This window comes from Vitis vinifera, chromosome 10 (genome assembly GCF_030704535.1).
Source record: "Vitis vinifera cultivar Pinot Noir 40024 chromosome 10, ASM3070453v1".
NCBI lineage: Eukaryota > Viridiplantae > Streptophyta > Magnoliopsida > Vitales > Vitaceae > Vitis > Vitis vinifera.
The window spans coordinates 12,097,604-12,110,322 of record NC_081814.1 but is presented as its reverse complement, the minus strand read 5'-3'; the positions used below and the strand labels follow the sequence as shown (position 1 = coordinate 12,110,322).

At 35.8% G+C, this 12,719-nt stretch overlaps 1 protein-coding gene across 1 annotated transcript; it reads right to left on the bottom strand.

Moving 5' to 3' along the window:
- Positions 1 to 219: 219 nt before the first annotated feature.
- On the bottom strand, positions 220 to 12,027 carry LOC100263522 (hydroxyproline O-galactosyltransferase GALT2). Its single transcript, XM_002272369.4, has 7 exons — positions 10,517 to 12,027; positions 7,189 to 7,421; positions 6,119 to 6,409; positions 2,957 to 3,085; positions 2,670 to 2,843; positions 1,012 to 1,119; positions 220 to 895 (listed from the first exon to the last, which is right to left on the bottom strand). The coding sequence occupies exons 1-7, from the start codon at positions 11,382 to 11,384 to the stop codon at positions 689 to 691; spliced, it is 2,010 nt and encodes a 669-aa protein (XP_002272405.1). The 5' UTR covers positions 11,385 to 12,027; the 3' UTR covers positions 220 to 688.
- Positions 12,028 to 12,719: the final 692 nt, after the last annotated feature.

Below are 12,719 nucleotides of genomic sequence, written 5' to 3'. Positions count from 1 at the left end.
TATAATTTATAATAGATTCTCATTTAAATTTTTGTAAAGAATTAATAAAACTAAACTGTTTCATTGCCAAATTATCAAACTCTTCATAAGGTTATAAATTAAGTCACCTTTAGGTCTCATGGTACAATTTTTAAGGTACTATCCAATATATTTGTTTTCTTATTGTCAAAGACTCCATAAAGTGAAAGACAAGCACCCCCACGCCTACACCAAGTTGCCTTTCTGAGAATATTCCATCTTTTTTTCTTTGTTCTTGTATTAAAATAAAAAGCATATAGTGTAATATATAGAAAAGAAAATACCAATGGACAAGAGCCCTACATTCATGCCCAAGCCTACATCCTGCTAAAAGGTTTCTTAAAAACATATACAAAATACTTCCACAATTTGGCCTGATTTTGACGCAAGCTAGAAAGAGATGCCCTTTCTTCTCGGCCACAATAATGAGCAATTTGCATCTTTGAAAAACAATGGCTTTAACTCAGGGTCAGCCATTCCTTGTGCCCATTTAGATTGATAAAAAAAATGGGCACCTGGGTGAAAGAGGGAAGTGAAAAATAAACAATAAAATCGGGTCTGAGGTAGACAAGCTATTCCTGCATTAGGGGCTGCCCAGCAGATACAGTGGCAGCATGGAACCCAAGCAACCCATTTCCAACTTGCCCCTCAGAGATTCTAGGGGACTCTGTCATCTAAAGTTGCAGCAATGAACCCGACCCCTAGCCAACTTGTCCCAGAGACAAATCATCTGTCTGGGGGACTGGTAGTGTGCCGTGTAATAGTCCTCCATGCACCCATATTGACAGAACTTCCAGTTGTGAGAGTATTGAACAGGTGTAGAGCTGTTGAACTGCTCAACCCACATTCCCATGCTCACATCCTCCATCTTGAATAGCTGCCATAAGAAAGTAACAATCTTATTTATCTAAATGAATTGATGAGCTTAAAAAGGAAAAGGGGAAAAAGCATTCTCCAAGGGAAGTGGTAAAGAAGGTTTTTCTTGTCACCGACCCGTAGGCTTCGATTCCCATGTTGAGCAACAATAAATTTAGCAATGTCAATGGAAATTATATATCCAGGGCCGTTGGCATAAGGAGGATAGACTTCTTCCGGCCATTCCTGTTACATCGGATAATAATACTTTAAATACAAATAAAATGAAAGAAAATCTAACATACATCCTTTCAATTTTCCAATAAAAATTACAAAACTAACGACTTCAGGGTACAATGTAAGAAAATCAAATTTTTCCCTTTTTTAACTTAATAACTGAAAATTTTTCCAAATTTTTCTGTATCACATAAAAAATCAAATCATGTATCATAAGTTTGTCTACATTGAAAAATAAATAAAATAAATGATATACCTATATGGACCATATATCACATAAATGAAATACGAATAGATAACAGTTTCATCATAAGATGGTAAGGATGAAAAGGTAAACATAGATATTCATCACTATTGTACACGTATAAATACTAAACGGTGTAGTTTCACTGAAATCAACTTAACAAAATATGATGCTTTAATGCAGATACCTATCTTATTCACAAAATAAGCATTACTTGTAAATAGGGTTTAAAATTTCAAGTTCCAACTAGTCCACCAATAAATACTTTCATGTCAAAATTTTCAAGATTCTAAAATAATATATCAAAGAAGGAACTATGATCATATAATATATACTTGCATGAACTATTGACATGAATGTGTTTATTTACCATGATCAAAATTCTAACTTTTCAAGTTCTGCTAAAATGGGAAATGGTCAGAAAAATTGATATATTAATCAAAAGAATTTTTTTTTTCTTCCTTCATCATTACCCTTACAGTTGAACATTCAAAATCATATTAATAACATATTTTTCATTCAGTAACACCTTGATATTTGCGGGAACAATTAAACTTCACAGTCAATCTTTCATTTTGCCTTTGACAACTTGTGTCCAATATTACCACATGGAATCGTTTTTTCTATCTTGTCCTTTTTTTTTCATCTACCAACTTTGAAGTCCATTTTCAACAATAATTTATAGTATTTTCAAGAAAAAATTCAAATTTGATTTTCTGAAAAGTACTTAAAGCAATTTGCAATATAGAGGAAATTAACAACAGCATAATATTATATATTTTATGTATCATATCGTGCATTGTATACATATCTCAAGGTAGACTAAACATGCAATAGTACTGGTAATAAACGTCATTCACATGAAAAGAGTACTGTATCATATTGTATTGTTGATTGAAAGTTTGTAGCAACTATCAATAGAGATCTAACCTAGAAGCATGTAAAAAAGCCTGGCAGCCTAATACTTGCCCAAACCCTATTTAGACAGTCTAAAACCCATGAGAGCCATGGCTGGGGCCTCATCCTCGGGATGGGCCTGTGGGGCCTCGTCCTCAGGCTGGACCAGGTCTGAAGAGGCTCAAAACCAAGGCTGAGACAGAACCCCATAAAAAATGCCCAGCACATATAAAGGGCCTGGCTCAGGTCTAATTCTCAAGCCCAAGCCTAGTCAAAGACCAAAGTTGTTCTGGTTCTAGGGCCAGTCCTGGGCTCAGGCCCTCAGCTCAGTTCCAAGCTTACCTATACCCCGCAATAAAGAAAAAAGAAATGTATTTATGGTTCACGGTTCACAGGAAGGCATTAAAAGCTTTCTTACCTCATATGTGACTGCCCATTTTCCACTCCTAAGAGGTCGATGCAAGAGGTTGAGATTGCCCATATAAAGGGATCTTTTGCGAGAGATGCCCTCGATTTCTTTTAAGACAGTGTCCACCCTAACAAATGTGTCATCATCACACTTCATGACGTATGCTGCTGTCACATTTTGGACCTGCATGGAGTGATATGATACAACTCAAACAGGGCCCGACCAAACAAAATGCAGAAAATAATGTGTCTCCCAATTATATTCTATGAAGACCAAAAGAAAAACTTGGAACTCACCCCAAACTCACAAATGGCAATAGTTTTAAGTACCACGAGCTCATAACGATCCATAAATGGCAGAATTATAATATCTCCAAAGTAAGCGGCCTCCTTTTTCATTATTGCATTCACCTCTTTCCTTGGATTCTACATGATTAGAAACCCCAAAATTAAGAAAAATAATAATAAATATCATAGCCATAGAAGGTTGTAAGGGAAATTTGTCTGTTCATGAGCATAGATCAATGGACAAATTCATATCCCAAGTAAGATATATACAAGAAACAGCAATTACAAAACAACTTGTAGATTGGATTGCAATATATAGAACCTAAATTATTCCTAAATAAGCAATCATGCATGAAAAGGAAACGGATGAGATTTCCTGGGGTCAAGAAGCCATACATAATACCTTGCTCCTCAAACCATTGATCCTGCCATCTGATCAATTGGTGTCCCTCAAATGGCTTCTTATAAACCAATTCAAAGTGCTTTATCCGTCTATTTAGGGTTACCAATTCTACTCTTCTGTTCCAGCATCTTAAAAGTCACATTTTTAAACATCTGTTAAGTTCATTCACACCATTATGCGCTTCCTGTTTTTCTAAGAACTAAAGACTTCAAAATGAATTAGTTCCTAATGTATCTCTCCTAATCCTTCCATCTCCATGACATGGTTCATGAACATGGTTCATGAACATGTTTCATGAATGTTAAAATTAGACTCCACATGATATGGTACAAGTAAACAATTGTGACTGAGTAAAATCTTCCCTATAGTTTGATTGAATGATACAGGCATACAACAGTCAAGTAAAATATAAAATTCTACATGGTAGCCATAGAACTCCCAACTCTATGGGCAACACCCTAATTATCAACTTCCTTACAGATGCTCCAACTGGGAAATAAGGATGTAACTTTACAACTTCTCAACCATCAAGTTGGCATACTTAAACTGTGTTCCAAGCTTTATGTTTAGTCCACTTGTTAAGAAGCAAGAAATTCAAATCCATTCATTTGTTCTAGCTCTCCATCTATGCAGCCATCAACTAACATTAGATGACTAACAAGTAACAGAATGAAGGTACTTATGTTGAACATGAGCAATCAATATCCATAATAATTGCAAATGCTTCTTGTAGTTTTTCCACATAGCAGGCTAATGTAATTTTTTCCCCTATGTGACAGGCAAATTTATTGTTTACAAATTACAGGTACCTATCATAAAGTTTTCAACTGCTCCCTGGTATACATTCTAAATAATCTTAATATTCTCTTTCATGTTCCCAAATGTTCACTCAGCCAATACACACCACATGGAGGACCCTACAACCAATCTCAATATTTTCTCCATGTTCCTAATTTTTCAAGGCATTCCTCCAATCTCTTCCTAACCTCTCAATCCTCAAAATTTCTGCAATCCAAATGTCAATTCCAAGCTAACCATTTTTGTTCAATCTTGCAAGATTCAAATTTCCCCATCCCCCAACCTGCAGCCCACCCCAATCTTATTATATAGACCACCACAATTAAATGCACAATTTCTTTCCACATAATATCAGACCAATAAATCCCTTTCCATGGGATATTGTTTTACCATCACATTGGAGCAAATCAAAAGCATTTAAGCATCTATGGAAACGAAATTGTTCCAACAAGTTTTACACAGCTTATCAAAAGAGCTGAACTTTTCTAGCAATCATTTTATGAATAAATAATTTATTGCAAGAAAAAGGGAAAAGCCCATGAACACATGCAGTATGCACTAGAAAGGAGAAATAAACCAAACAATCTAAAAGTTCAACAAAACAGAAGCTATACCCATTACCCACACAGCTATAGTATAAAAAAATAAGTCAGCAAGAAATCAACTTAACTTCACCCAAGGCAGCCCTTTATCCTCAAAGGTTCTTTGACTCCTTTCTATGTCACCAAAATTCTGGATAGGATCATTCCAAAAAAACCCCATGTGAATCACATCCCTCAAACAACTCCCTTCCCCCTTTTCCAACTCTTATACCCCAACCTTCTGATATTGCTTTTGAAAAATGGGTATATGCAAAGGAGTGGAGTCATCACCAAATTGATGACCAAAGAAATGCTCAATGTCACCTTACCTTTTGCAGTTCTAAAAATGATCATGTACAAATCGATTTCTTTGAAATAAGTTTAAAAGGAAGAAGTTGATAGCCATTCTTTGACCCAAACTTACTAAAGAGCAAAAAACATCTTTGTTTCAAAGACTGCTTCAGGAGGGAAAAAATTTAGGAGCTTTGATATTTTGAAATGGGTAGAGAACTCCTAGCCATCAAATGTCATGTAAAAATGCTTTTTTAAAGAATGGCCAAATGTCTTAAATCAAACACTCACCAAATCTAATCACTGCTTCCTTGTGATCATTAGTATTAGATTTCTACCCATATGAGTGCACTGATTTACAAAGGAATAAATAGAACCTCAATAAGTTTGCTTCAAATTTAAGCCAACAAACAACCAGCTTTGAAGAAAAATTACCAACTTCAGATCATACTGATCAAGACCAGCTTAGGGGCTCACTTTTATTTATAAAATGCTGAAAACAACAAAAGTCGACTACAATTTAAAAAGCATACCTATCAGTCTAGAACAGAGGAAGTTAGTACAATAAAACTGAAAGAGAAAGAATAGGATGGTTCTTGATTTTAGAAATATTACTTGTTCTCCAAAAAAGATGATAAGGGGCCCAAGGCAGAGGCTGGTAAAAACCTCATCCTTCTTTGTTATTATTCTTCCCTTTTCCTAATAATATTTTTAATCACAAAGTATGTGTGTGGATGTGGAAATGCATGTGTATGCATATGTATTAATCACTATTCTTGTCTAAACCTCATGCCGATTGGCAACCAAAAATAATAACTAACATGTAAGTACATAAATAAAACGCTGAATTACAGCATCATGGAGAAATTATAGTCAATTCCAAGTAAAATAAGATAATAGAGTTGAATAAGAATCCCCAAGCACATAGTAATAAAATGGATACATATAAGACATCAGTTATAGGTGGGTGTTCAAGATATAGATGGCCCTGCCACGTAAACCCTCAATGTTTAGCCTGCATTGACAACAATGCCGTGTGCATATATTGTATAACCTCTTATGAGAAAAAATTATATGCAGAAACCCCACAGTCCTTACCAATGCAACAAAGAAGCGAACAACTACATTTGAAGACTTGATTGCTGATGATTGCATCCAAGTTTTTCTAACTGCCATACGTTCTGCAAAGTGATTGGTAGCAGAGAGAACTCCAATAAAAAGTTTAATAGGACGCTTGGGCAAAGGATGAGCTTTCCACTGCTCCGACATTTCCAATACTCTTTGGGGTGAGAAACTTGGATGAGAGGTAGGGAGAGAAGTAGCATAAACTGAGTGAACATCCACATCACCTTTAATTGCTAATCCTGTTGCATCTTCAAGTGTAAAACCCTAAAGGAATTGAAATCATACAGTCAGAAAAGCATTCTTTAACAATGCACCAAAGAAAAGAGGTAATGATATAATGAAGCACCAAACAGCTAAGCAAGATATAGCATCGAAAAGCATACTCAAAAATCAATAAATCAACAATGACTGAGATGGTAAGGCGAAAATGTAGCAGAAGAAATGCCATCATTGGGGGTAAAGGCACTCTTACAAAAAATAAAAATAAAAATAACAAAAATGAAAATTCTCTTAACACATTATGAAGATTATCACACCCCAATTAGAATTCCACCATCTAGATTTTCACAAACAATGATACCATATAACCCTTCATATTACTGATTCGATCTATTAACAATTTTGTTTTTTTGATAAGTAAAAGCAATTGTATAAAGAAAACCTGAAGTACAGCTGACAGTATACACGGAGTATACAAGGCAACTAAGCCAAAGGGAAAGAAAAAACAAAAAAACCCTTACTTACAACCCAACCAATCAATGAAATCGAAAATGGACCATGAAGCACAATTTAATCAATGAAATCTATTAACAATTTTCTTTTCATGTCAATATCACAAATCTCAACCATTCTAAAAAACAAGAAGGATCTATGGATGGTTCAGGTTATTTATTTGACAATTTGGTAGAATAGTTCACTCACTGAATTGAACATCTCAAATGACCATAACAAAGGCCTTTGCAAGGAACTGAACAATGACAGAGTAAAGAGAGCCATAAAAGGGATAATCCTTACAATGCATTTCCATTTTTCAAGAAACATACCGTCCGATATGGGAAGGAAGTCACATGTCGACCTCCAACATTGATATGATATCCTTCAACACCAGCACGCAGGGTCAGAATAAACAGTTTACCCTCCACAAAGGGGAATGGCCAGGTTACTTCAGGTTTCTGCTCGCGCCCTATGAATCGCTTGAACCATGAAGTTGTCTTGGACTCTTTCAAATCGACAATATCATTTCGTATCCATTTTTCACATCTCCCATATCCATCAACTGCCAAGTACATATTATAAAATTTTGGTGAAATTCAATAATATATAGGTTATGTTAAAATTCAGAACAAACAATTATTGTTAGAATACATACATACATATACATATATATATTCCAAGAAGCATAAAAAGCCCAACGTCCTTGCTATAATAACATACACATAAAATTGGGCCTAAAGCTTCAACATATCATTTACCAACCAATTCGTTACCAGTGAAGTGAAGCTAAACCTCTCTATGTGATTCAACATCATAGTCATCTTGGGGCTTAACCATCCCAAGCCTTACAATGAGCCTAAACCATCCTATGATACATCCATCCAAAAGCTTTTATCATTCCTAGACTTAGAACAAGGATTTACACCTACTCCAAGGTTTTTTCTTATCCTAAGGCTAATAGTAGTATCTAACCATTCCAAGGCTTTTCTTAATAATGAGGATTGTAGCAGAGCCTAACCATCCCAGTGTTTGCTTCTTGGTTTCATTTTTCGAGATCATTTCATAGGGAATGATGTTGTTGTATACATAAACAATCGCCCCCAGCATGATGCTCTCGTGACTTGATGGCATGAGCTAACTTTGACACAATTTATTTGGGCTAAGGCATTAGCCATTTCATCTAAAAACTATTGGCTTTTAATGAGGGTGTAGCTATACCCTTTTATGGCATTTGATGTCACAATTATCTTGAGGCTTAATCATCTCAATGTTTACAGTGGGGTTTAACCATCTCATAGCATGCTCACCCAAGGGCTTTAACCATATTGGTACTTACAATGATGACTTACACACCAATCCTAAGGCTCATGGCAAGGCCCAATTATCCCAGGGCTTTTTTTCATTCGAGGCTTATAGTAAGGCCTAACTACCCTGGGCTTACATTTCTACCCCAAAGTTAATTTCTTGAGCCATAATTTCTCACTAAGCATCATTTTTGCACATTAACTAGTCAAGATCACGCAGCAACAGCATTTGTGTGTATGAGAAATTGAGGAAGAATTTATAGAAATCAAAAAGTGAAAAATAAAAATAAACCAAAGTGATATAGGGCATTAAAGTAGGTGAATTCAGAATTGATACTGTTTTATGTTTTGGGGATGACAGAGAGTAGATAAGACATCTCAGATGAATTCTAATATTCTTTGAGACTGTTTCAGGATCAGGAAAAGGAAGCCTATTTCTGTAGGACTAGTAGAAGATTTTATTTTGATAGGTTTTGTGTCTGTAGGATTAGTAGAAGATGCACTCCTTTGTCTAAGTTAACTGGACCATCCTCTAGGCACCTTTTACAAGGCCAAGGCAGGGTGAGATTCAGTTATGTGAAGGCTATAGAGAAGGTAGAAAGTTGGAAGAGGCAACATCTTCAGGGGAAGATCTGTCTGGAGTCTTATGTACTACATATCTCCTTCTCATCACAGTTTTTGTGAGGGAAAAAGATAGGAAAAGAGAAAAAGGAATTTTTGAGGGGTGGGTTAGACTGTTAGAGGAGTAAAAGAAAATGCAGATGATGAACTCAGAGGTGTTGGTTGGCAGTGTTGAACATGTTAGCATAGTGGCAGTCAAGGTTCAAGGTGGAAGTGGACGATTTATGGAGAGTCATGGTGGTAGGTATGGGGAGCGGGAGCCAGGCAGTATTCAGGCAGGGTGAAGGGTCCATTTGTGGAGGGTGATGAAAGGAGATGGAGAGAGGGTAGGAAGATTCCTCTAAATATATTTGCTAAAAGGTGGGGGATGGTCAGTGATTGAAGTTTTGGCATAAGATGTGGTAGGGAGAGCCTTCCTTGGAGGTCAAAGTCACAGACATGTTTATAATTATAATAAAAAGGATGCAATAGCAAAGTATTCATGTTGGATTGAGCATGAGATCACAGAAACCAAGGCTAACCACATATTTTTAGGCTAGCAAATTAGACAAGTGAGACTCCTTTCAGACTGTACTTATATAGTTGCAGCAAATAGGAAGAGGGTGGATCAAATAGGATGGAAGCACACTATCCATTCTTCAAGGTTCTGATGAGAAAATAAGTAAAGCCCACATAGAAAAAGATTTTGGGGCTCTGGCTCCTTCAAGGTGTCATTTTCATTTGGACAACAGCCAAAGAGAGGACTTCCTTTTTCTATGCAATCAAATTATAGCTAGTGATGAAAGAACTTTAACCAGACATAGCTAGTAAGGAGCAGAGGAGTCCTCTTAAATTGATGTTGCATCTGATAAATGGATGGGAAGACTATCACCCCCTAGCATATTGCACTATGCCCCAAGAACATTGTTCCATGACTATTGTGTTTCTCAGAGTAGTGTGAATCCTTTCCGGGACAATGCATGAGGCACTATCAAGCTGACATGGAAGGAAGTGAGAAGGGCAACAAAATAATGGGGAGAGGATGACTATTAAAGTAACAATAGAAATGGTTTAGAAAACACTAAGGTTTATGCTTGGGAGAATGCTTCAAGAAATAGGTTCGATGGAAAATCTTTGAGACTAGTACATCAGACTTGGATCCTGTTATTTCATGCCCTAAAGCAAGGCATGATCAAGGAACACTTCTTGCACCCAAATACGAACCTCATAGCTAAGCGGCTACACTATGTGGCAATGAAGATGGGATGCTAAAATCTCAATAACTTGACTAATTTTGTATAAACTTAAAGTTAAAACATATCCTTCAAGTTTTCGTGTGAAAGTAGCATGTCATATTTATTGGATAGGCAAGCAAAGAAATTTATTATATATGCTAAAAATGGTTCAATTGGATATAAATGAGGCATACAAGTTATGCTTAGGGAGAAAAAGGATAAAGAAAAAACTCAATTTATTCAACCCTATGACAACCCATATTAAAATAAATTTCACTCAGAATCCTACAAAACTTTCTTCCTATTTCCTTGCTTCTAGAATGTGAGAAATTTTTAAATTTTTGGACCAAAAGAATTACCCAATAGAATACTAGGATCCCCTTTGTATAACTGTATTCTCATACTCCTGCATGACTTTATACCTACTACATAGTCAAATAACTTTGCAAAACACACCCCCCCAAACAAAAAACAAAGAAAGGTGAGAGATTTTACATAAAAGAGAAGATAGATCTTACCAAGCATGTCATCATCTTTCCTGGATGGTAAACCATCACACCTTTGAGCTGTCCCCCATTGCATCCTATAGCAAGTGTTGTGCTCAATTACAGGTCTACGACTCCAATCTCCTTTCAAACGAGGATTCAGGTGCAGAATTTTTGGTGGATCCTCCCCATCGACTGACTTCAACCCTTGCAACTCAACCATAAACTGTGAAACCATAACCATGGCATCCCCATTCCTCAATCTTGCAAGCTGTGGCACATACTCCCTGTGAGCATAATGGGGCGTTCCCACCACCGTAATAGAAGACCCTGCAGCCAGCCCACAAGGGAGGAACACCATTCTGTCTGACCGTGAAAATTCATCTCCATTCATGGACAACCACCAAGGGCATGACTCGAGTTTTCCCTCAATTATGGGATTCTGTTTGCTTTCCTTTAAATCAAAATTTTCCACATCTTCCCATGCCTGCAACCCCAACGTCCAAGCCTCATCTGCCATTCTCTCAAGCACCGATAACTCACTGGTTCCATTTCTTCTTCTCAGAATCTTACCCGGTATTCGACCATACCGATGTTGAAGCGGCCTTATGGATCCTCTCTCCTCTTGCAATGAAGTTTCCACTTGCAAAGGTTCCTTTTTCGGCATTGTGGGCACATCTCCGTTTTGGTTATCCTCTAACTTCCTATGAAATGCATCCTTATAAACAGCACTGAAAAATGATTTGCCAAGATCATCTTCACCTTCAATCCTTGCTCTATCATCATCCGTTCCAGCATAATAACTATCGTCCAAAAACCGTGGAAACTCTAGGGATATAAAAATCAAGTACAATGCTGCTATGCCCAGCAAAAAATGCGACAATTTGAACCTCCTTTTCATGGTTCAAAATCCCAACAAATCCAAACCCACTTCACTACGCTATGTATCTCAAAAATCTCACACACCCATTTGCACAATTGCTCAGAAAATCAAAAAAATCCAAACCCCACTTCTCTATGCTACATATATCTCAATGATCTCCCATACCCATTAGCGCAGTTGCTTACAAAAACCAAACCGAGCTCCAAACAAGCATAAATGAACTTCAACTTCGCCACTCCCCTGCAGAGATCTAGATCTCTGTTTTGATCCTAAGAATATGAAAAATACAAAAAAAAAAAAAAAGTAAATATAATAAAGAGAAAATCGTGGCAATGCAAACCAGTTCACAAGCAATCGAGCCCCTTCAGTCTCCTTCACAACCCAACTGCTGGTCCGAGCAATCCTGGCCGCCCATTACTCATCGGCCGCTCTGATCTCTCGCAATCCGAACAAGAGCGAATTCACGATACAAAACCAGACCCGATAGAGAGCTTGTCAAACAAATGGATGGCCAAACGATCGCAACCACCAAGATATGATGAAAATCATAACCCCAACATCACTTCATTAAGTTTCCACTTTACTTTTCATCACTTTCACATTATGGTTGTGTGGTTAAATATTTGATTAATCGAGAGAAGATAAAGCATGCTAGCCTTGATGTGATACTACTCTTTGTGTTAGGTTTTGTCACTAGCTTTGTAAGAAAATAAATGTACTGAACTTTTATAATTAATCTTCATTCTCAATTTTGTTGGCTTCTAAGAAAATAAATTCAACAATTTGAAAAAAAAACTAGAAAAGAAAACACTGAGAAAAAATAAAAGATAAAAAAAATTAAAATTAGTTTATATTTAATAATTTTTTTCTCATATTTCATTTTAAATTTGTTTATATTTTCTTTAGGTTATGTTCTGAAAAGTATTAAAAAATTATTAAAAATAATAATTTTCCTTTCATTTCAACATGAAAAAAAAATCAAATATAATCAAAATTAATTAAAAATTTATACATTTTTACAATATTTAATATTAATATAAAGGAAAAAAATAAACGAAATAAGTTTGAAGTAATATATAAAATAATTTATTGATTTTAAATCTATTTTTTATTTTTTTTCAATTTTTATTTCCTTTTATTTTTACTCTTTATTTTCTTTCCCTAGCATTTTCTCTCGTATCTTTGGCAAACTAAATATAACCATAGTCTTCTAAAATAAGGAAATTAAAAATATGTAACTTTTTATTTTGTCATAGATGATTTTTTGAATTTCATTTACCTTATTGGAATAATTTTTCCAAATAGACATCCTTGATTTTGAAAATTGATGAATATCATCAATATTTGTTTGAA